The sequence below is a fragment of the Lolium perenne genome, chromosome 3, assembly GCF_019359855.2.
Source record: "Lolium perenne isolate Kyuss_39 chromosome 3, Kyuss_2.0, whole genome shotgun sequence".
In the NCBI taxonomy this organism is placed as follows: domain Eukaryota; kingdom Viridiplantae; phylum Streptophyta; class Magnoliopsida; order Poales; family Poaceae; genus Lolium; species Lolium perenne.
The window spans coordinates 148,460,429-148,485,840 of record NC_067246.2 but is presented as its reverse complement, the minus strand read 5'-3'; the positions used below and the strand labels follow the sequence as shown (position 1 = coordinate 148,485,840).

Here is a 25,412-nt window from a genome sequence, read left to right as displayed (position 1 = left end):
GGCGCCATGTAATATCTATGAATGATATGTACCTTCGGGAGGGCCTTTCCCACATAATTAGCCCCAAGCAAGAATTTTTTTCTACATAATTAATCATGTTATTTATTAGTTAATTTTATGTTTTGGTATCTGAAATGGAAAAGGAGATAATGGACTTGTATACAAGAATAGAGGGAGTAGCATTGGTATATTGCGCTGCTTCTTTGAGCTTTAGAGCATCTTCAATAACGATTTTGTCGTCTATCTAGTACGACAAGTTCTACAATGACCAGGGGCGAGGATGGCGGCATGCTTTTGGCTCCCTCGAGTGTTTATAGTCATCGCTAGGTGATTCAATGATCTATTCATAATTATTATAACTTTTTATTAATAGTACTAAAATTGTGAACTTTTTAAAGAAAAAAAAAACTATTCTCTGAGGGAAGGCACTCCCATGACAACATGGCCTCACCTGCACAAGTACCCCTTTCTCCTCTACTCCTACCGGCATCAGCTGCTCCCCCTGTTGACCTGTTATCCAGTGTCCACGTTCAACCGCCGTCAGCTCCTCTTCCTTTCCTTGGCCACCAAAACTTACCTTCTCATAGTGTCAAAAAAAAAAAAAACTTACCTTCTCATAATGCCCACTGACATGTGGGTCCAACATTTCCCTGACTAGTCGCCGAGAATACTTCTTCATTATCTGGACCCCACTTCCAGCCACTCAACGCCAGCTCCCTCGACCGCCTCCCTGTTTCTTCTCTAGCATAGCATCCCAGCATTCATTTTTTTTCCATTTCTTCCCCAACTCGGCAACTGCTCTCTCCCCCCAACTCCACCCTCCTCCAGATCTCGATGCGCCGCAAGCTCCCCGGCGACGCCGACGGCGGCTCTGTCCCGTCCGAAGCAGACCTAACTCAGCTCTCCACCGCCATCTCCGCGGGGGAGGACCTGGGCCCCTTCGTGCGCCGCGCCTTCGCCTGCGGTCGCCCGGAGCCGCTGCTGTCCTCTCTCCGCGCCGTCGCGCGGGACCGCGAGTCCGAGATCGAGGAGCTCTGCCGCGCGCACTTCCACGACTTCATCCGCGCCGTCGACGACCTCCGCTCCCTCCTCGCCGACGCCGACGTCCTCAAGGGCTCCCTCTCCACCTCCCACTCCGCTCTCCTCTCCTCCGCCGCGCCGCTGCTAGCCTCGCTCGAGTCCTTCCTCGCCGCGCGCGCGCTAGCCGGGAACCTCTCCTCCGCTCTCGCATCCTCCCGCCGCTGCGTCCGCCTGCTCGCGCTCGCCGCTCGGGCGAACGACCACCTCCAGGCAGGCAACCACAGCCTCTACCTCGCCCTCTGCGCCGTCGATGCCATCGACCTCGACCTTGCCTCTGGCCCCGAGCCGCTGCCTCTTCCCGCCCTCCGCCGAATGCTGCTCAGCCTCGTTCCCGCGGTGCGCGTCCACGCTGAGCGTGAGATCTCCAGGGAGTTCGCCGACTGGATGGTCAGCATCAGGGCTGCTTCGCGCCACCTTGGACAGGTGGCCATCAGCCGCTCAGCTGCCACCCGGCAGCGCCAGGAGGAGCTCCGCTCCAAGCACCGCCCGCTGGAGGAGTCAATCACCCTGGACGACGACGGGGCTGGTGATCTCGACGACTTCGCTGCAGCCACGGCCATGTCGGATGTGGCGGATGGTGCCGCCGCGGCCTCCTTCGACCTCACACAGCTATACCGAGCCATGCACATACACCAGACGCTGGCGCTTGGGGAGCGCTTCAAGAAGTACTACCTGGAGAACAGGAAGCTGCAGCTAACATCTGACTTTGATGTCATTGCAGCAACGCCATTCCTCGAGTCCCACCAGGTCTTCTTCGCTCAGATCGCTGGGTTTTTCATCGTCGAGGACCGTGTGTTTAGGACTGGGGGTGGCCTCACGTCCCGGGCGGATGTAGATGCACTCTGGGAGGCTGCAGTGGGGAAGATGGTCTCTGTGTTGCAAGATAACTTCTCTCGGATGCAGACAGCAAACCACTTGCTTCTCATAACTGATTATGCCGCCTTGCTTGCCGCCACTATGAGGCGATACAGCTATCCAGTAGGGATGCTACTAGATGTGCTGGCTAAGCACCGAGACAAGTACCATGACTTGCTGCTTGCTGATTGCCGTAGACAGGTAGCAGAGGCGCTGGCTGCAGACAAGTTTGATCAGATGCTCATGAGGAAGGAGTACGAGTATTCGATGAACGTGCTTGCTTTCGGGATTCAGAGCTCTGATATCACCCCGGCGTTCCCATACGTCGCACCCTTTTCATGCACTGTGCCCGACATTTGCCGTATCGTGCGCTCATTCATTGAGGACTCTGTGAGCTTCATGGCACATGGGGGTGGTGGTGACACATATGCAGCGGTCAAGAAGTACCTTGGTCGGATTCTCTCAGAGGTGGTGGATGCTTCCATACAAAAGCTTGTGGATTCAGGTGGCGGTCTAAGCGTCTCCCAGGCCATGCAAGTTGCTGCCAACATGTCTGTCATGGAGCGTGCATGCGAGTTCTTTACACGCCATGCTGCCCAATTGTGTGGCGTGCCGCTACGTGCAGTGGAGCGTGGGCGCCGTGACTTCCCACTTCGCAAGTCTAGAGATGCCGCCGAGGCGCTTCTGCTGCGGCTATTGTGTTCCAAGGTCGATGAGTTCATGCAGCTATCTGATGGTGTCAACTGGATCGCTGATGACCCACCTGCTGGGGGCAATGAGTATGCCAATGAGGTCACTATCTATCTTGAGACGCTCACTTCAACTGCGCAGCAGATCCTTCCTCTTCCTGTGCTCCGCCGTGTTCTTGTTGCAGTGCTTGTGCATATCTCCGACAGTATTATTGCTCTCTTTTTGAGTGACTCAGTCAAGCGGTTCAGTGCTAACGCAGTTGTCGGTATAGATACTGATCTCAAAATGTTCGAGACATTTGTAGAGAGCATGTCCAGCCTGTTTCTGGACTCTGATCAGGATTCCGCAGCAAGTGAAATGAAGGCTGCATTGGTGGAAGCGAGGCAGCTGGTGAATCTTCTTATGAGCAACAGCCCAGAGAACTTCCTTAACCCAGTGATTCGTGAGAAGAGCTACAATAAGCTTGATTACAAGAAGGTGGCAGCCATCTCAGAGAAGTTTAGAGATGCCTCAGAGAGCTATTTCTCGCAATTTGGAACTAGGGGTAATAGGCAGAATCCAAAGAAGAAATCTCTGGATACCCTGATCAAGAGGCTTAGAGAAGCCAGCTAGTGCTAGTCTCTACCTTGCAGTAAGATAATGCATGCAACCTACTCATGTTTTGTATGCAATTTTAGTCTGTATGTGGTGTGCATTATGTGTGTTACAATCATTATTCTTCTATATACTATTTTTTTTAAAGATATAGAGCTTGTTCCATATGTGTGGATATCTTAATGTTGATTCTTTTCTTCCAGTCACCAATTGTATGTATGATCGAGAATTCAAGATATAGTACATCATTCATTCCCTTCCATTATTCACGGTAACCATTTTGCACCAGCTGATTAAAGTTCTTGATATGCAGTATGCATAATATAGTTCCTTGTCACTTAGGATTGTAGGACTGCATTTCTTTGCTCCCCTCAAATCCCTTAGTTGTGTTAATATTGCCTGTGCTTGGATCTTATGTTAGCTTATGTAAACTGCAGTTATAACTGGATGGACTAACCGTTCGATGTTTAAGAAATGACGTTCACCCGTAGCATTAAATTTCTGTTTCTTGTGTTTCTAAGTGTCCGAAAATGATAACTCTCATAGCGTGTTTGTAACTGCAATCTGTCCATACTGGGTGATGTGCCTTATAAAGGTAATCCAGACAATTAGTTACAAACAAACTGGAAGGATTCATGAAGAAACATACTGTACGATCTGTTGGCTCGATGATTACTATTGGATACAACATATCTCCATCTTTCCTTTTGTTCCTTAGTTCACAGTTGAGAAACTACATAAGTTGAACTGTGGTACAAAGTTCTTTATGTAGCCTTCCTTCTTTAGTCTAGGGGCTTCTGTACTGATCATTGAAGCCTCATAGTCAAGGTAGCTGTAGAAGTTCTGAACTTGGTATCAGGATTCAGATGCGGAGTCATGCGTTATTATTGGAAAGATGTTTGCCAGTGTGATGGTTTAAAAAGAGAGGTACACATGTAACAGACTAAAAGTCCATAGGAGCTCTTTGAATCTGACCAGCATAGTTTGTACCCCCTCTGATCCATAATAAGCGTTGGGGTTTTAGTTCATTTTTAGTTCAAATTTGAAATAAAACTCTGACACTTATTTATTATAGATCGGATGGAGTACTTGTTTTTTACTTTTTAGAGTAATAGTTTCCGACTGATGGTAAGTAAATCTTCGTTGTTTGCGCCATGAAATTGGCAACTGGCGGGCTGCAGAGTTAAGGTCATTTATGTAAAGCCAATCCATAACAATTTAAACTCATAATTTTGCTAAGGCTTAGTATAATGGGTGAATTGGTTCTATGTCACTCGTCACAAGTTGTGTTTATGCTATTACAAAAACTGAAGGTGTGTTTATGCCACTCTCAATTCTCAATACCCTTCTATGTCATTTTCAGCAATAGAACATGAAAACAGTTCAGTAAATAGTTGTATTTCAGCTTATACCTTCGTATTGACCAAAATAACCCTGTGTTCAGATTTCGGTCGCCGTTTTGGGTGTTTCGGCCCCCAAAAAATCCAGTTTTTTTTTCAAATTTTGGCAAAAATTTGAAATTCTCAGAAAAATCTGAAAACATTACAGAAAATTAAAAACACTAAAGCGAGTATATTGTTCTAATTTGAGCTATTTATGTGTAGATTTATATAAAAAAACTGACATTTTCAGTCCAGAAATTGGTTAAATTTTGGCCGAAAATTCAAACTTAGAAAAATCCGAAAATTTTACAGAATGTCAAGAACACTAATATGAGTCTACTGTTCTAATATGAGCAATTTCTGGACACATATGGTCCATTAAACAGAGGTGCAAAGTATGGTCCAGATTATTGAACACCACGTGCATAAAAAAATCAGCAGCATTTTCTCACAATTTGGCACATATTTCCAATCAGAATTTGAACATTTTCATAGATAGTATAACAAGCACAATTTAAGAAGCTCACAAACATAATATTTCTTGGAAGTAATACCAAAAGCATCAAGATAACATTAGAATTTGAACAGTAACAAGCACTTGAATGAGCCGCCGAGCCAATAGAGAGCTTCTTTTCGCACCAGTTGCAGGCTGCACATTTGGAGGTGAAGGTGGCGGAGGTATAACAGGAGTATTCTTCTTGGCCCTCTCATGTGTCTTTTTCTTGGCCTTCATATGAGTCTTTTCCTTGTCCTTCTCTTGTGTTGCAGCGCTGGTTTTTTTTGGAGTTGTTCTAGCTTTTTTCGGGCATCAACAACATATGGTTTAGATTGAGTACTAACAGAGAATTGCAACAATTTACCTTATGAGGTTGATAAGGATTTCATCATCTGATGCATCACCACCATCTGATGTAGCAGGCAGCTGCTTCATCATCTTTCTTCCTACAGTACAAAACGGTGATACTCTTATCCGTGCTAACGATCAACTCTAAACTTAACCCATCCATGAGCACATCCATTGTGAAATCATTACAGTTCACATTCCAACTATTTTTTTTACCCTTCACATATGATTTCCTACCACTGGATTCCTTAAGCACAAATCCTTAAACAACAATGTCTAAACTAAATGTATTTGTCAATCCGAGCCTACAAATCATGGGAAAAGGAATAAAACAATAAGTGAAATTAAAATTCGAGCCAAAACAGTGTACTTCCAAGAACAAAGAAATTGGACAGAGAATTTGGGCCATTTGGGCCTCACTCGGCCGTGCCTTCCATGCTGCTCGTCGGGTTGGAGAGCGGATCGATGGCGAGGCGGCGCCCATCACGGTATTGCTACTTCTCAGCTAACTGAGAATTAACTTAGGGCTCAAACAGGTCTTCCATCGTTGGATCGGTGCGTTGCAAATCATTTGAGTTGGGCCCCACCTTATACAAGCGCTCTTCCCCTAATTTATTTGCTAGATCTAGGAAATCGACAGTGGGAGAGGGAGAGAGAGAGGAGGTAGAGGAGACAACCGTTCATCGAGCCGGAATCGGTGATGCATCGGAGATGATGACGGAGATCCGTGATGTTGCCGGAAGCGGCACTCGACTCACAAGCGGCGACAGAGGGAGAGGAAGGAACCGAAGCTTGGGGAAGGGAGAGGTAGCAAGATGGTGCGGTAGCGATGCCGGCTGCAGGTGATTAGGGTCAGCGGGTTGACTACCGCTGGCGGTGAAGAATTAATATGGAGGTGGTGGCGGTGACTCACCTCTTCATTCTCTACTCTTCAGTAGCGGTTCTACTCTTCGGCAGCGGTGACGTTAGTCTAATGTGCGCTTGTGCGGCACACAGATCCTATAAATAATTATGCACAGTTAAAATTCTTGGTTGACTGTGATTAGATGAACCCTATAAATCATCATGCTTGAACTGAACATTGCTTGAAGATAAATCTAGTACTCTTCGGCCGCTTCATCACTGCTGACCTTGTACTACTCCGTTCTTAAATACATGGTCACTTTATTTTTAAGGTAAACTTTGATTAAATGTTGGATGGACCAAATATGAGTTGCATGCCTTTTAAAACTATATCATTGGATGCACATTTCAATGAATTTTTCAGTGGTGCATTTTTTAATGACATATAATTAATATTTAATCAGCTAAATCATTAGTCAAAGTTTGACACGATGTGGTCATGTATTCACGAATGAAGGGAGTGTATAGTTAAAAGTAGAATACTTGGCTGGTCTTTTTTTTTTCGAATTACTTGGCTGGTCAATATGCTACTCGAAAATATTTACACTTGTATTTGAGTAATTTGATTGATGTTTTGTGCATTTTTTTAAAGAAAAACATCATTTCAGGAGAGAAGACAAATTGCAGTACGTAGAAACGTATACCTGCACCCGGCACGCGGCAAGACCCGATCAGACGGGCCGCTTTCCTTGAACACACGAACTTTCCTGTCCAAAGTGGCACATGGAGCGGCACGCCCCAGGCGTCCACCCAGGATCCAACGGCCGGTCCTGCTTCACGCGCTTTCGATCACACACAACCATAATAACCAGGGCCGCCATAATCGCCTCGCCTCGCCGTTATCCAATCCCCACCACCTTCGCCTCCTCCTCCTCCATTTCTATTCCTCCTTCCCTCGTCGTCGTCGTCCCAGGATCGTCCAGCCGGTGGCGGCGGCGAGATGATGATGACGCGGGCCTCGATCGGGGCGATGGATGGGGCCGCGTTGGACGAGGTGGTGCGGCGCCTCGTCGAAGGAGGCCGCGGCGGCCGCCAGGTGCAGCTGTCGGAGGCGGAGATCCGCCAGCTCTGCGTCGAGGCCAAGAGGGTCTTCCTCTCGCAGCCAAACCTCATGCGCATCCACGCCCCCGCCAAGATCTGCGGTGAGCACCGGCCTCAAGGCCCTACCCTGCCCCCCTCATTTCGGCACGTCATTGCCTTCCATACTCTTCGTGCCGCGTTCACGCATTTCTGGCGTACATGCCCCAAGATTGAATTCGATTTGGCTCTTTGGTGTCTGTGCCGCGTAAGGGTGATTCGATTCGTCGGGGCATAATATTGAATTATTATTGAGAACCCGCCCGGTAAAATTTCTTTCAACAACATGGAGCCAGCCAATTGTCTCATATTCAACAAGTTGAAATGTCCAATCTATGAATCTTTCTTGGTACCGTGGTCAATGCCCGAGTGTTCTCTTTCTGTACATTATTTTCTGGAGGATTCAGAGCACTTTTATGGCTAGGTGCTCCATACAATTCTGGATGTTGATTAACGCAAGATATGGAACTGTAACATCACCATGTCTGTAGTTTTGGCCTTTCGGGGGAAGTGCAGTGTACGTTGACGTGGTGCTTTCTTTGTTCGTACTTGAAGCTAGTATTCCTGTTATTCTTTGCGGCCTAAACGAAAACACAATACCATGTTGTTTTCTTTGAGTGCAAATTAAGTATGTCTGCATTGTGTGAATGATGATCTGCAAGGTTGATTAGGACAAATCTGCAAAGCCTGTTGCTGTATCCTGTGATTTTTGTTAATGATGCCTCGCTCAAGTGGTTATTTGGTATCAAAATGGTTTATGCTTACCTACTAGCGACATTACTACTAAAATAGTAAGGTGTTCATATCACAAGCAAATGCTATATTTTCTTCTTTTCATTTTGAAAAGGCAGTTTGCCCCAACAGGACACATTTATGAAAAATCAGGTGCATTCTCAGAATAAGGGCTCTCCCTTAAAGGTGAAAAAAAAAATGCGAAGGAGTCTTCGGTGTAGTGCATACTGGAGACATTGTTTATCATTGCCAGTGAGCAGAGTGATGGTGTGCTTGTAGGGCTTCCCTTGCACTTTGCTTGGGATGGAGGTTTAGGTGCAGAGTCGATGCAGCCATCACTCACCATTATGATGCTCCTGTTTTGTGTCCATGATGAAAAAAGAAGTCACATTGTAAGAAATGGTTTATGCCTCTTAAACAACCACTAGCATCTGTGTGAACCACATTGTTGCACAGAGCCCGTTTCCCCTCATTAGTAAGTAGAGTGAATGTCCTGAGATGTTTAGTTCTGAATTTTCAGATACATTCAGCAGCACCTGTTCTGAAATCTATTTGAACAAGATTATATCGGCGTGGTGATCAGGGATTCTACATGCACATATATGGTTGAATTCGTCCTTGAATTTTTTGTTGCCCATGGCCATCTCTGATTTTTTTTTTTTTTTTGAGGTTTACATCTCTGATTATTTGAACCTACACATGGGATCATATTCATCCTTTTGTTATGTTTCAGAAACTGTTCTTATAGAGATTTTTTTATTCCTATCTGCCATGTGGACATTATGTCTTCCTATCTGCGCTTATAGACATTTTTCTTCCTATCTGCCATGTAGGTGATATCCATGGTCAGTTTGTTGATCTTCTAAGACTATTCGAATTGGGTGGCTATCCTCCAACTTCGACTTATCTTTTCCTTGGAGACTACGTGGACAGAGGCAAACAAAGCTTGGAAACTATATGTCTGCTTCTGGCGTATAAAGTGAAGTACCCTGATAAGGTTTTCCTGTTAAGGGGAAACCACGAAGATGCAAAAATAAACAGAGTTTATGGTTTCTATGATGAATGCAAGAGGAGATTCAATGTCCGGCTGTGGAAGATATTCTGTGATTGCTTCAACTGCTTGCCTATGGCAGCGCTTATTGATGACAAGATATTCTGCATGCATGGTGGCCTCTCACCGGAATTGAATAGCTTGGACCAAATAAATGATATCGAGAGGCCTATGGAAATTCCTGACTACGGTCTTCTGTGTGATTTGCTCTGGTCCGATCCTAGTTCGGACATACCAGGATGGGGGGAGAGTGATAGAGGTGTTTCTTGTACTTTCGGTGCAGATAAGGTTGTAGAGTTTTTGGAGAAGAATGATCTTGACCTGATTTGTCGGGCTCATCAGGTAGGTGGAAATCGCTCTACCTTTATTTATCTTACTTCTCATGACATCTATCTAGCAACTGAAACATGAATGTCCTCAGGTGGTGGAGGATGGCTATGAGTTCTTTGCAGAAAGGAGATTAGTCACGATCTTTTCAGCTCCAAACTACTGCGGGGAGTTTGATAACGCAGGTGCTCTGTTGAGCATAGATGAAAGCTTAATGTGTTCTTTCCAGATCCTGAAGCCAAAAGAAACAGGTGCACCACATTCAAGAAAACCAATTGCAAAGGTAAATTGTGAAGCTTCAGTGGATTTTATCTCTCTTTCATTACCAAACATATTGGGCAAGTGAAAAATAGATCATCAGTGAGTTATTATTTTTTAACTACAATTCAAGAAAATACATTTAACTAATCTAAAGATCTTGAAAATCAGTCTCCATTGGGACAAAGTCTGTATATGCTTGCCAGTCCAGCAGGAAAATATTTGGAAACCTGGGAGTGGCTTATCCTATGGTCTCCATAGATACTCGACCTAAGAGATTTGAAATTATTCAGTACTTGTTCGCATGCAGTTGTGTCTGCTGTATTTAGATGACTTGAAATTGATGGTGCATATATCAATTATGGCAACAATTGTGGAGAGGTTGTGTTGTGTCCTAATGCTCTCACCATCAACTATTTTCTGATTCTGATTGAAATATTAAATCTATACATGAACAAAATGCCTACTAAAGGTTTATTAAGGTGAAATCATAATCCAATAATTCTTCTGCTTGGTGCGTTTCACCAGTGCACAATGCCGCGGCTGCCCTACTTAAAATTGCATAGTAGCAGTACTAATTTATTTAAAAATATCATGCTTGTTTTTCTGTGTGCACTTCAAACCTAATTGTGTCCCTTTGCATGCTCTCATGTTATCCTGAAAGCTAAAATATGACGATGTTTACTAGTTCTTACGCCAGTTTCCCTTTTTCAATAGGCACCGAGAGCGGAGGATTCTTAACTCGTATCCAGCCATATAGTCATAATTGTTGTCAGCTCGAAGGGGGTGATCGCCTTATATCTCAGATCCACCAGGGCATGGCATTAGAAGCATTCTGCAGCCCAGTTCTCTTACACTTTCCGCTACTTGCTGACGGTACTGCGTTCTTATGTACAGCATTGGTCTGACTTGTGGATGCAGCAGTTCTTCTTTTGTTAGTTTTGTAGAGTTGTTTCTTTATCTGATTGCTGTGAGCTGTGTTTGCCTATGTATATGCGTCTGATGATGTATGTTTGGTGGAATTGTGCGCAGCTGAGCATACAGTTATTCTGTGTTTTCTATGCGTCGCATGTAAATTTACGATGAGAAATTGAGGTTCATAAGCACATGTTATCGCTTCAGGTAGGTCCATTCGTTTATCTATTTATTTTTGTAGCAGCTTACCACGTATGCTGCTCCTAAACTGCACCCTCTGGTTTGATTTGAAGGAGATTCGGAGGATTCTGTTCAAAAATGTTCACTGTAGAATTTGTTTGGTTTGTGCGCATGGAAAACCATAGAATTTTCCATGCAAATCCAACCAAAAATATAAAATAAATTTGACATCACATAAGTTTCCATTATTTTAGGGGGGCGACTATTTCTCTGTGAGTTAAGTTATGTGATGTCATCAAATGTTGTTGCGACTAACATGAATCTCAGAGCTGTCCAACGATTTGGGGTATCTTTTTTCAGTTGAAACTAATGACTAGCATGAGTAACAAAGCATCTTTTTTGTTAGCTGCAATCCAATGTGTAACTCAAAAATTCTAATTGCAACACATAGCTAATGTAAATCATGACGGAGTTTAATGTAAGAGCATCTCCAGTCGCGTGCCTCAAAGCTCTTTTCGGTCCGGTGCGACCCAATAGCGACCCAATATGTTGTCTGGCGTTCCGAGGCCATCCCGCCACACAGACGCAACTAAAAGCGATGCAGAGAATCCTCTACACACGGTTGTCGCGCACCCATCGCCTAGCCAAGAAAAATAAATTTCCGGCGCCCCGAGGCCATCACTGCCACACAGACGCAACTAAAAGCGACGCGGAGAATGGTGGGCCTGCTGTGTCCTCTACACACGGTTGTCGCGCACCCATCGCCTCTAGCCAAGAAAAATAAATTTCCGTGCAGCGACGTTACAGTTTCCTCAAACGTGCATGGAGATGTCTCGCCGCGTCTTCCCTGCGTGCTGGCGTTAATGTGCGCGGCCGCCTCTCGCCTGCCTCCGACGTATAAAATGGGGTGCTCGGTCATCGCCCTTCACACACAACCCTAGCACCGCCCCTCGCCTGCTTTCGACGTATAAAATGGGGTGCTCTTTCATCGCCCTTCACACTAGCACCGCCACGGCGCCACCCAACTTTCTCCAGGCGTGCTTCATGGCAGGTTCAATTGGTCGCGGACGCGGCAACCGCGGCCGTGGCAGGACAGGGGTGGTCATGCTACATGTTCGTCGTCGCATGCACGGTCGCCGTTGCACGAGTAAGAGGAGATGGAGTGCCTCAGTGACAAGTACTTCGAGTTCGTCTTCCTCATCAACGACGACCCTTTGGGCAAGAAGAAGCTTCCGGACAAGTTCGCGGAATTTCTCGCCGTCCGGGAGCTGGCTGGGGTAAACCTGCGGGAAGCAAGCTCTGACTTTTGCTGGTAGCCCGGAGGTCTTGTTCGACGGGCAAGGGAAGATGTACCTCCATACCAGCTGGGAGAAGTTCGCCCGCGCCCACAACATGGAGGTTTGTTGTTCGGTAAACTTCCTCCACAAAGGCGATGGTGAGATGAGTGTCAAGGTGTTCGACGACGAGTCTTGCCATATGCACTAGTCTAGGTTTCTATGCCCTCCCTTGGTGTTTTCCAAGGTTTCTGGATGTTGTTCATCAACCGTTTAAATGGTGTTTCCATGTAAAAGCAACGAAACATCTCCAAAATCATGAAATAAGTATTTATTTTAAATAAAACAAAGTTTGGGTATCGCGTTTGGAGGACGCAGCTGGGAAGGGACACCCTCTAAATGCGGCACCATGGTATGGCGTCCCCCAGATGACCGATCCAACGCTTTTGCTGGACACAATTTGAATTGAAATGGTCTAACAAGCCAACCCAACTCCTAGGTAGCGCGAGTGGTGAGAAACGGTGCGGTGGCATCGCCGAACGAGAGTAGGTTCTCTTACCACCAATGGTTGGTACACACCCCTATTCACACCGGAACTTCACTTTTTTGTTTCTTCTAGACATAAGAAAATACAAACTTGGAACTTTGCAGGTCAACCATATATTTAGATAACAATGTTTGAAAAATAAGTTCAGACTTTTAAAAATAAAATTTTAAATAATTAAATTTATCCACAATTAAATCCTTATTTTAGATATTTACGGTGCAGGAAAAGATCTGAAGCTATTTTCATCCATTATATTTTCAATATATTGTTGATCGCCAAAGGTTCAAGTTTGTAATTTCATTTGCTGAGAAAAACAAAAAGAAAAATTTTGTGCACAGATCTTAACAAAAAATGGAGGGTGTGGTACATATCATGATGATCAATCACAACTTTCCAAGTACAGAACCGTGTTTTTTTTCCTGTATCAATGGGAGTATTACAACCAGAGAAGTAATATAGTAGCTGATATGCTAGCCATAATTAAACGCGCAAAAGCTGATGCGAAAATTAAAGAGGGTAATTCCTCACATTGTGGATGGTGTACTATCTATTATTCAATAGGAAGTGATCTTGAGAAAGCAAGACATTTGAAATTAAATTTAAAGATTTTGAGCAATTATGAAATCTTAAAATTAATTTTCATAAAAGTGAGGTGTTTTTGCTTCGGCGAAGCTCAAGACGAGGCTGACCTCTATACCGAGCTTTTTAGCTACAGGTTGGGTCAGTTCTCAATAAGGTATTTGGACATTCAGATCCATTATAGGAGGCTCACAAATGCTGAATAGGAGCATGTCGAGGAAGTGCGGAAAAAGCATCTCAGTAGCTTGGAAAGGAAAGTTCTATCTCTGAACGGAAAATTGGTTCTCAGTAATTCAGTACTAATAACATGGTATTGTATATGATTTCCTTATTTAAGTTACCTGAAGGAGTCTTGCAACTAAATGTTGTTCGCATCTGAAAGATCAAGGATGGCTTAGGATTCATGACCCTTATTTCAGAACTGAGCTCTTTTAGCAAAATGGTTGTTCAAGTTAGTTACTGAAGATGGGCATGGAAAACTATTCAACGAAAAAAAAAAATATGTTGGCTCAAGCGTGTTGTCTCTGGTTTATTGCAAACTTAGGATTCACACTCCTGGGCTAGCCTTATAACGATGAAGAAGCACTTCTTTCCATATGATACTTTCTCGATTAAGGATAGCTCTAAGATAAGGTTCTCGAGTTCATAAGTGGTTATATAATACCACTCCCCAGAAATAATATCTATATATGCGTCATAAAAACGATATATTAGCTAAGATGCTGGAATTTCCCCCACCAAATGTGACGTTCAGGTACCATAAAACACTTATGCTTCTAGTGTAAGTTTGCTGGATTAACATGGTCAATTACTAAATAGGTTTTTTTGCTAGATTTATATGGTCAATTACTAAATAGGTTTTACCTTGTACTCGCCACGTAGCATTGCTAATGATTTTTACAATTGGCTAAATGAGTTAGATCATAGGTTTAAAGTATTTATTAGGGTGGGAGCCCTTGACGTTATTTGGTCGCTTCGGCGATGTAGTAATGATAAAAAAAATAATGATTTTTTTCTTTTATGTAGGTTATCTATCGGGGCACTGCTTTGCTCCATTCATGATCGTTTCTATAACATGTGGAAAACCACGATCTATTTACAGAGGTGTCTACTTAATTGGAAAACACGGGGAAGAATATTACTACCCAAAATGGATAGTAGGGTAATCTCAGGAATGGGCCTCAATCCCCTTAGGTACGTGTTTCTACAGTTTTCCACTTTTCCAGATGATTATTTGTATTGAGCTTTTCATCTTCTGGTTGTACATTGAATTTTAAGTAAAGAATGTCTTTTAATGAAAAAAGAAGTGTATGTTTGCAATAGAAAGATAACGGGTGCCACATACATTGGAGGCATCGATGGTTCGTTCGATTGCACACGATGGAAACCTTATTCTATTGCTCTAGCGGTTGATGGTCTAATTATTATTAGTATCAGATTAATATCAACTGATTTCACTAGTACTGCGTGATGCAATAGATATAGTACTCCATCCATTTCATTAAATAATGCATTTTTTAAATCAAGCCAAGCAAACTTTGATCAAACATTAAGGCTGCTCATAGTGGGGAGTAACTTAGAGTAGTAACATATGCCATGTTACTAGTCTAGATTACTATCTTCATAGTGGGTAGTAATTTATATGTGGTGTCATGCATTGTGTCATTTATTATGTTGTAGACTCATTTTGCCTTGGGGTGTGTGATGTTATGGTAACATAGCTAGTTACCACCACACTTTCTTTCTTCATTTATTCGCATACCATGTCACCAAAATGCCTTGAGATGTGTGATGTTACTAGCTATGTTACTCCCACTATGAGCAGTCTAAGAAACAATTATCAGCAAATATAATATTCTATAGACATCATATGAAAACATATTTTATGATGTAGTATCAAATAATTTTGATTTTATATTTTACGTGCTGACAATTGTTTTGTAAAACTTGATTAAACATTGCATGGTTTGACTTTTTTTTAAAGAATACTCCTCCGTTCCAAAATATAAGGTGCCTAAAATTAGTCAAGAGTCAAACCTACCAACTTTGATAAAGAAAATTAGGAAAAAACATCCATGTCTACAATATAGAACGGATATTTTAAGAAAATATACTTTATATCTGTTGATATTTAGTATTGTAGACGTTTATATTTTTTGTATAAACATAATCAAAGTTAAAAGACCGTTCGTAACTAATCTTAGTTACCTTATATTTTGGAAGGAGAGAGTATAAATCTTATTCATTAGAACAGATGTACTATTAATTATGGGCTTCTTTAATCAGGGTTACACACTTACACTACACATATTTATTATGAAGTTTAACAATCAGATCGGGCTCACTAGTACAAAAAGAGGCTTCCGTCTAGGCCTTTAGTACCGGTTTTCTTACAAACCGGTACTAAAGGGTGCATTAGTACCGGTTGCACTGCTCAGATCTTTAGTACCGGTTCGTAAGGACTTTTAGTACCGGTTCGTGACGAGTACCGGTTCGTGACACGAACCGGTACTAAAGGTTTTTCTGCTCCCCACGCCTTTTTTTGCTTTGTAATATACAAATGAAAATGAAAGAAAATTCAAAAAATAAAATGTTTTCAGATTCTTGTATGTTATGTAACCTACTATTCGGTGAAATCAAGAAATTCGAATTTTGATTTTTTTGCAAAAAAAGTTTGAAAAATGGTAAAATCGCATTAACTTTTGCATACGACGTCGGAAAAATGCGTAAAATATATCAAAATCATCGTGAGAAAAAGTTACATCCGAATTCACCCGGGTTTACCCGGTTAGCCAATTTTTAGATTCTCAAAATTCCAAATTAAAATATGAAAGCAGGAAGATTTAAGTTTTTTTCCAGAAATTTAGAAATTTATATATTTTTTATTTTTTAAAATTAAAATTAATAATTATAAGATTTTTTGAGTCCTAAAATATTACTATTACTTTTAGCAAATTATAAGATTTTCAAATTTTCAGGTTTTAGGTTTGGCAAAAAATATTAAATTTTTAAAAAATATTTAAAAATAATACAAATTATAAAGTTTAATTTAATTTATTTATTTAACATTATTATTACATCATTACTTTTGTTTATTAAAAGAATTATTTGGATTTAAAACAATAAATAAGTGTGACATCGACCAACATGTTAATAGCATTGATATGATAGTACTATCACATACATGCGCGCGAAGCACTTGGAAGTGGAATGGGATGGAACTCGGAAGTTAAACGTGCTAGTGCGGGAGTAGTGTGAGGATGGGTGACCGACCGGGAAGTTTGACCACAGATAAGTAATTTGACTAGAGATAAAGTGTAGTTAGAGACTAACGAAAATACTAGAAATTCTGAAAAAATAAAAAAAAAAGGAGTGAAAAAAATAAAATAAAAGAGGGAGTGAAAAATAATTAGAAAAAATAGATAAAAAAGATTAAACGAAATAGCCTTTAGTACCGGTTCGTGTTACAAACCGGTACCAAAGGTCTCTAGCCCCGCGGGCTCCTCAGTGCCCACGTGGAGGCACCTTTAGTACCGGTTCGTAAGAAATCGGTACTAAAGGTGGGAGGCCTTTAGTACCGAATGTTTGGTACCGGTTCCAAAAACGGTACTAAAGGCCCTTTGGAACCGGTACTAAAGGGGGGTTTCTCTACTAGTGGCTATATACCATAGACCCTCCTATACGTACGACGATTCGTACAAGGTCGGCCGATAAACAAGCGTCAGACATACAGTAGTTCATCGTATGTGTAGGGTTTCATGTCAGAATTGCTCTGCGTCTGATGGATTGCACCATCATACGAAAGCCGAGTGTAAACTGTAAGCAGCAGATCAATTCCAATAGGCTAGTTTTTTTTAAAAAAAGGAGCACATATTAATATCCCGGAGATATCAAATACACCTAACCTCTGCAACAAGCACTGTCCAAACAGCATTACGGATGCACACAACAACTAAAAAGAACTACAAAAAAAGTCCTGCTACAATGATCTAATCCTTTAAACAACAGTACTAATACCACCAAGATAACACTAGAATTTCAAAATTTTCAAAAGCGACATCTCCAAGAAGGTAACAGTGCAAGTGTTGTCGTTACCCGATCATAGATCTTAGGTTATCACCCTGAAGAAAGTCCGCACTCTCAAAACAATACCTTCAAACCTTCAACAAGGACATCGCCATGGATAAACAATTAAGTCCAGACCTTGGATTTTCACCCTTCAACATAAGACTTTGAACTTCTTCTGTGCAGCCGCCCCCACTCGCTTGTTGTTGCTCCAAGTCACTGATCACCAAGCCAATATTCCTCACCACAAGACCTCATATCTCGGCTTCCATGTCATTCTTCGCCAGTACCACGGAACGAGAACATGCTTCATGATATTAACCGCCATCAGAGCTTCGAAGCTCTCCCTCTGGAACCAAACGGCCAAAGGAAAACAAGGGTGCTGATGATGTTGGGACTCCAAGTGCAGAGAGTATTTTCCCCACAAGGGTGACTCATGATTTATGTCGAACTCTCACGAAGTGGAGCAAAGAGTTGTCTCCCTCTATCTTCTTCTAGCAATCCTGCAAAATAAAATAAAGCCATGTGTCTCCAGCTCCACCGTGTGGTTGTCAGACACAAGGTTTCATGTAAGTAAAAGTAAATAAAGTAGTAACTAAAGTAAACTAAACTAAACAACTGAAATAAACTAAATAAAAAAGGTAAAAGTTGTTTGTATTGGGGTTTTGAGTGTAAATAAGAAAGAAAATTATTTTGTATTTTCAGATAAAAATAGTGTTGCACATAAAAAGTAAGATAAAAACGATGGAAAGGTGTTTCTTATGATTAAAATTGGACCAGGATTCACGGGTTCATTTGACTATTCTCTCTTTTAAGGTTAGTGAACAATAACAATTCATCAATGAGATATAAAGAAAATAACTTCAACATGTATAAGATAAGCATCCATATGGGCATCACATCCTAACATAGAGATGATGCAACACATCTCTCTTATACTCCACAAGAGAGGAATAACGTCAAGCAATCTCGTATTAAGATTTAACAGAGTATAGCTATAAGTACTTTGACATGATGTTTGAATATCAAATATTCTACCTTGAACAAACAAGATCATTACTTTTATCATGTAATGAACATAGCACATGCATTCACTTTATTCCTAGTGAGATAGCAAAAGAAAAAGGCAAAGCCATAAAGATCATGAATTTATTGTCACTATTCAATCACTAAAACCATGCTATTCCATCTAACACACACACACATCACCCCACACACGTTCTTGCATACAAGTTGGATCAAAACCGATACTTAAGAATGGGGTATATAATATGCATTTATCAATACATCTTACACAAAGTACATCAAAATCTCATAGTATCATATCATAGAATAAAGATCCACCATATAGGTATTACAAATATGACCATAATCATGTTTGAGCAGCTCATATGGTACTAAGAACTATGAAGAATATGAGATAAATAGATCAAGCTACTGACACAAACCCATACCCAGAGGTTGACTACTCCACCTTGATCATGGTGATGACGAGGAAGACGTTGGAGAAGGTGGAGATCCCTCCGGCGGAGGTTCCCCCTCCAATCTTCTCTGTTCCAGCCTCTGTTTTCGTGTTTCCGTGTTTCTGCGGCGCTCTCCTCCCGAGAACACTTGGGGGTCATATATACATAGTGGTTTTTAGGTCAAAATACGTCGGTGGGCGAAAGAATCAAGCGATTTTCACGATCGACAGCCAAAAGAGCCTGGGTGGCACGACCTACTTGTCTGGGTGCGCCACCTAACCTCTTTTGGGCCTCAGGCTCTCCAGGTGTGCTTCCAGGGCCTAGCTTGCTTCTCTCGATGGAAAAATGATGCTCCAGAAATCCTAGCTCAATTTGACTCCGTATAGGTCTTTGAGAGTGAAAATACACAAAACATGAAATTCATGTTCTGCAGAGTTATAAACCAAATAAAGTGGATCATTGGTAAATCCCCATAAATCAATGTAAAACATGATATTATCATCATATATGTTGCAAATATGTGGGAATTCATTGTTTCAGAGACACCTAAGATTCATGTGTTTGACCTCTTATAAGCAAGTACCGCCTCATGCCCCAGCACTTAGACCACACCTCGTATTACTCAGCTTTAGATTATCACAAACCACATATTTGTCTTAACCAAGAATAACACAAAGTGGTACCTCCATGCAGCCTGTACAAAAGGGAAAATCAACTAGAAAAGTATTATTTTGAGCCATCCATACGGGGACAACAAGGACAACAGTCTTGTGAGCATCCTCTCTAACTTTTTCTCCACGGATATATCTTTTCTTTTACTTCTTTTTTAAAATGTAAAATATTCTTTTTTCATTTCTTCCTATTTTGAGGATGCTCATGCTGAAACTTTCACCATGTAAGCATGGCTTCTAGTTAGTACCCCAATGCATTTCTCTAACAAATATGCATACTATAGTCGTTATTATGATAATACACCTTTATTTCATCCGAGATAGCCACCAGTAACTTAGTACATGATGATCAACTTAAATGTAAGTGCAATGTTGAAATGTGTTTCCCACGCATGCCAACACGGTTCCAACCTAGCTCATTACTCATAATCAATCAAACCCATGACATGCATAGTGTTCTTTTTCCCTTCCACACCTTACTTTCCTATGAGCTTTAAAATTATACAAAAAGGAATATTTTGAAATGGTTGGAGGCATGATACGTCCAAAACGTATCTACTTTCCCGAACACTTTTGCTATTGTTTTGCCTCTAATTTGTGTATTTTGGATACAACTAACACGGACTAACGCTGTTTTCAGCAGAATTGCTCTGGTGTCCTATTTTTGTGCAGAAACTCAACTTTTAGGAAATTCCCCGGGAATAATTGCAATGGGTCTATTTTCATAGAAGATTGACGGAGCCAGAAGATGAGACGGAGGGGGGACACGAGGCTCCCCCACCACAAGGCGGCGCGGTGGGCCCCTGGGCCATGCCGGCCTATGGTGGCGGCGCCTCGGCCACCCCCCGACGCTCCCCTTTCGAATACTTAAGCCCTCTGACCTAAAAACGCGAGGGGGTTCGACGAAATTGCGAGAAGACATCCATAACTCAGCCGCCATCGCGAAACTCCGTCTCGGGACCAGAAACTCCGTTCTGGCACTCCGCCGGGACGGGGAATTGGAGGAGATCATCGCCATCATCACCACCGACGCCTCTCCATCAACCAGCCATGCTTCCCCCAACCATGTGTGAGTAATTCCCCCGCTGTAGGCTAAAGGGGATGATAGGGATTGGATGAGATTGGTCATGTAATAGCATAAGATTGTTAGGGCATAGTGCCTAGTATCCGTAGTTGGTACTTTTATGATATTGTTGCAACTTGTTATGCTTAATGCTTGTCTCTAGGGCCCGAGTGCCATGATCTCAGATCTGAACATGTTATCAATTCATGATGATATTCGTTGCTTTATGATCTTACATGCAAGTTGTATACACATATTGCTGTCCGGAACCTGAGGCCCCAAAGTGACAGAAATTGGGACAACCGGAGGGGAAGGCTGTGATATGAGAATCACATGTGTTCACGGAGTGTTAATGCTTTGCTCCGGTGCTCTATTAAAAGGAGTACCTTAATTACCAGTAGATTCCCTAGAGGCCCGGCTGCCACCGGCTGGTAGGACAAAAGATGTTGTGCAAGTTTCTCATTGCGAGCACGTACGACAATATACGGAACACATGCCTATGGTTGTTTAATACTTGGATTCTATTTTATTACTATCTGCAAATGCCCTACCTTGATTGTTACATGAGTTCTCTCATCCATGCAGCGCCCGTTCATCCATCCCTGTGCCTACAGTATTTTAATCCTGTTGTTTACTATAATCACTACTGCTGTCTTTATTCCACTGCTGCTTATACTTCACTACTGCCACTGCTATAAAACTGTTGCTACTGATAAACTCTTGCGAGCAAGTCTGTTTCCAGGTGCAGCTGAATTGACAACTCCGCTGTTAAGGCTTACAAATATTCTTTGGCTCCCCTTGTGTCGAATCAATAAATTGGGTTTTACTTCCCTCGAAGACTGTTGCGATCCCCTATACTTGTGGGTCATCAAGACTATTTTCTGGCACCGTTGCCGGGGAGCAAGTTCACCTGGATTGATATTGTTCTTTGCAAATCCTCCATCATGGGTAAACCTCGCGATACTAAAGTCGCCATATTACCATCCACTACAAGAAAAGGTACAACTCTGAGTACCTCTGCTGCTCTTGATTCACCATCTGTGATAAGTCAACTTGTTTCACCACCACAAGCTTCACATGCTGGTATTTCTGTTGAATCTAAAAATTCCTATTATAATTTTAATGATGCTTCTACTGTGCTTGATGATGATGGTTCGTTAGGTCCTTTTCTAGATGCTACAATTGCTAGGTCTAGACAAATTGAAAATACCGAAAATCCTAATGAAAATACTGTTACACCTGTTAATTCACCTGAGTTTGTTGAATACTCTAGTGATGATCTTGATGAAGATTATGTGGAACTTGATGATGATTTTATTTATAAATGTAATGCTACTACTGGTACAAGTAATATTAAAAAGCTTCTTGCACAACATACTGTTAGATATAAACTGTCTCCTGATCCTAAATGTGCCACATCTCCTATAAACATTAAGGATAAGGATTATGATTTCTCTCTTGATTTATCTCACATATCTATTGTTGAGAAAACACCTTTTTGTGGTACTGAAAAAGAAAGTGTTGTAGAACACATGAATGAGCTTTCTACTTTGACTAGCTTGTTTTCTGATGATATCAAGAAGCGTACTTATTTTGTTGCTAAATTTTTCCTTTCTCATTAAAGGATGATGCTAAAACTTGGTATAATAGTTTGCCTCCTGATTCTATTGATATTCCAAGTGGTTTGCTTGATGTTTTCTTTCGAAAATACATTCCTGCTAGTGCTCAACATATTGCTTTGCAGAGAATTTATAGTTTTGACTAGGAAGATGGAGAGAAATTGTCTGAAGCTTGGGCAAGGTTTTGCTCTCTTATCAGAGCTCGGCCTGGACATGATTTGGAAAAGCATGACTTACTTGATATATTTTATAGTGGACTAATCATTGAGTCTAGGGCATACCTGGATAGTTGTGCTGGTTGTGTTTTCAGGAAAAGAACTCCAGATGAAGCTGAAGAATTATTGGCTAGAATAGGCCGAAATCATGATGATTGGACTACACCTGAACCGACCCCAACGCCAATATTGAAGAAGAGGGGTATGATTAAATTAAATGATGAAGATATGAGGGAAGCCAAGAAATCTCTTAAGGAGGAAGGTATTAAATCTGAAGATGTGAAGAATTTACCTCCCATAGAAGATTTATGTAAGATAACTCCCCCTTCATCCATGATTGAGGTACATTCTCTTCAACGCTTTAGTAAGGAAGATATTCCCTACTCAAAACCTCCTGATCAATGTTTAGATGAGTTTGATAATTATATTGTTAAGCAAGATAATTTTAATATGAGAGTAGAGAGTCATTTAATGGAAAATTCTCACGCTATTAGTAAATTGCATGATATTGTAGAGAGAACCTCCAATGATATTAAGATGCTTGTTAAACATTTTCATATGGTTCAAACTCAAATTGATCAACTCACTAAAGTGCAAAATGACTTATTAAAAAATAGTTCCAAAGAAAAACATGCTTATGAAGTAACAACTAGAGGCGGTGTTTCTACTCAGGATCCTCTATATCCTGTGGGGCATCCCAAAAGAGTTGAACAAGATTCTCAACAAACTAAAGAAACTAGTGCTCCTTCTAAGAAAAAGAAGAAGAAACATAAAACTGTTGTAGAATCCTCTGAGCCTGTTAATGATCCTAATAGTATTTCTATTTCTGATGTTGAAACTAAAAGTGGTAATGAACATGATAAAGATAATGATAAGAATGATGCTTCTGATAAAGAAGAGGTTGAAGATGAACCTGAAAAGCATGCTAAAAATAAAAAATACACTAAAGAAGATTTTATTGCTAAGAAACATGGTAATGAAAGGGAACCTTGGGTTCAAAAGCAAATGCCTTTTCCTGCTAAGAAACGAAAATCAAAGGAAGAAGAACACTATAATAAATTTTGTGATTGGATGAAACCTTTGTTCCTGCAAATCCCTTTGACTGATCCTATTAAATTGCCTCCTTATTCAAAGTATATGAAAGATATTGTCTCTAACAATGGGAAAATTCCTAATGAGGAGATTTCCACTATGCTTGGTAATTACTCTTTCAATGGCAAAGTTCCAAAGAAGCTGGGAGACCCAGGTATACCGACTATCCCTTGTTCCATCAAGAATAATTATGTTAGAACTGCTCTATGTGATTTGGGAGCAGGAGTTAGTGTTATGCCCTTTTCTCTTTACAAGAGACTTTATTTAGATAAGTTGATACCAACTGATATATCTTTGCAAATGGCTGATAAATCTACTACTCCTTCTGTTTCATTCTATAGTGCCTATAGTTTCTTGGCACGGAAATTAGCGCAAGTGTATTTTGTACACAAGACCCCTAGCCGAACGATTTGAGATCAACATAAAATTTGGGAAATCCATATCTTACGAACTTACCATAACAAACTTGGGACCTGAACGATTTGGGAGCTGAACGGGGAGGGGGTAATTAAAAAAAAGCTAAGCTACAACCTTATATTCTGAAACAAATGACAAAAATCTATAGGCACTATAGAAAGGAACGGAGGGAGTACTATTGATGTTGGTATATGTGAGGATGTTCCTGTTCAAGTTACTAATAATTGCTTAATATTAACTGATTTTGTTGTGTTGGAAATGCTTGAAGATGATAATATGTCTATTATTCTTGGAAGACCTTTTCTTAACACTGCAGGGGCTGTTATTGATTGCAATAAAGGAAAAGTTACTTTCAATGTTGATGACAAGGAGCATACTGTTTATTTTCCCAAGAGGATTGATAAAGTATGTGGAGTTAATAAAATTTCTAATGTGAGAACTATCAAAGTGGGAGTTATTGATTGTCCTATATATGAGCCTAAAGAAGGATATCAAAATATTATGATTGGATCCATATCAATACAATATAAGGTAACATGATTGATTTGAGGTTTATTTCTTCTTATGTCATGTAAAATTTATTTGGTGGCAAGACTTGATCAACCTTGTTAACAAGTACATTTTATATGCATGGAAGAGCTAAACAGCATTTCTTTTTTCCTCCACTTGCTTTACTTGCTATAGTACCACTTGTTTTGCCAGATGCTTTAGTTGTTTAGAGGTTTGAAAATCTTTTTCTGCCCTGCAATAATAATTTTAACACCCAGAAATGTGCATTTTTAAAAGTTTTCAGAAATTTACAAAAATTATACCGTTGGTCTTATTTTTCGAAAATCAACCTGGGAGTGCCTGGGGCTGCCCCCCATGTGCCGGCGCGGCCAAGGAGGGGGGCGCGCCACCCTGTGGTGTGGGCCCCTCCTTGCCCCACTTAGTCATTCCTTCCTCCCATTCTACTCTCTCTCCCGAAAAAACTCGTACCAACTTTCTCTCACTCGCGTTTTTGCTCAAGAGCTCAGGATTTTTGATCTCTTTGCTCAGCCCAGATTTCTGTCTCAAATTTGGCACATTTGCTCTCCGGTATGTGACTCCTCCGATTATCCAAATAGAATTTTGTTTGGTTGAGTATATCTTGAGTATTTTGCTGCTGTAGGTAACATGTTAAGTGGGCTTGCATGCTTGTTCTAAGTTGTAAAAATTAGTTTTGATGCATGTTTAGTACTCTATCAAGTTCCTATAGTAGTTTCCCTCATTTATATGTCTCAAAATCAACTTTTATAATGTTTGTTGAAAAATTTCAGAAAAGGAAGATGCATAACCGCACCTTTGGAGAAGTGTTTGAGAGGGATACGACAAGCATGGGGAGGACCTCAAGGGCAGCCACTCGAGTTAGGTGATCCTATGATGAGGACGTCATCGCACAGAGCTTCGAAGTTGAAGAGGATAATGGAGTTCCTAATGCTTCATCCTTTCCATGCTATGACCTTTTGCGTAATGCAGGGCTACTTGATGACTTCTTGTT

General features: G+C 41.4%; 2 protein-coding genes across 2 annotated transcripts; both read left to right on the top strand.

The window, feature by feature from the left end:
* Window positions 1-759: 759 nt before the first annotated feature.
* On the top strand, window positions 760-3,366 carry LOC127327054 (exocyst complex component SEC15B). Its single transcript, XM_051353838.2, has one exon. It carries the CDS (start codon window positions 835-837, stop codon window positions 3,235-3,237), a length of 2,403 nt encoding a protein of 800 aa, XP_051209798.1. The 5' UTR covers window positions 760-834; the 3' UTR covers window positions 3,238-3,366.
* Window positions 3,367-7,213: 3,847 nt separating this feature from the next.
* LOC127327095 (serine/threonine-protein phosphatase PP1) lies at window positions 7,214-10,914 on the top strand. Its single transcript, XM_051353876.2, has 4 exons — window positions 7,214-7,490; window positions 8,991-9,550; window positions 9,630-9,818; window positions 10,511-10,914. The coding sequence occupies exons 1-4, from the start codon at window positions 7,289-7,291 to the stop codon at window positions 10,532-10,534; spliced, it is 975 nt and encodes a 324-aa protein (XP_051209836.1). The 5' UTR covers window positions 7,214-7,288; the 3' UTR covers window positions 10,535-10,914.
* Window positions 10,915-25,412: the final 14,498 nt, after the last annotated feature.

Coding starts and splice junctions, on each gene's coding strand:
- LOC127327054 (XM_051353838.2), top strand. CDS start 835: ATGCGCCGCAAGCTCCCCGGCGACGCCGACGGCGGCTCTGTCCCGTCC.
- LOC127327095 (XM_051353876.2), top strand. CDS start 7,289: ATGATGATGACGCGGGCCTCGATCGGGGCGATGGATGGGGCCGCGTTG. Junction 7,491..8,990: donor CGCCCCCGCCAAGATCTGCG/GTGAGCACCGGC, acceptor TCTGCCATGTAG/GTGATATCCATGGTCAGTTT. Junction 9,551..9,629: donor TGATTTGTCGGGCTCATCAG/GTAGGTGGAAAT, acceptor GAATGTCCTCAG/GTGGTGGAGGATGGCTATGA.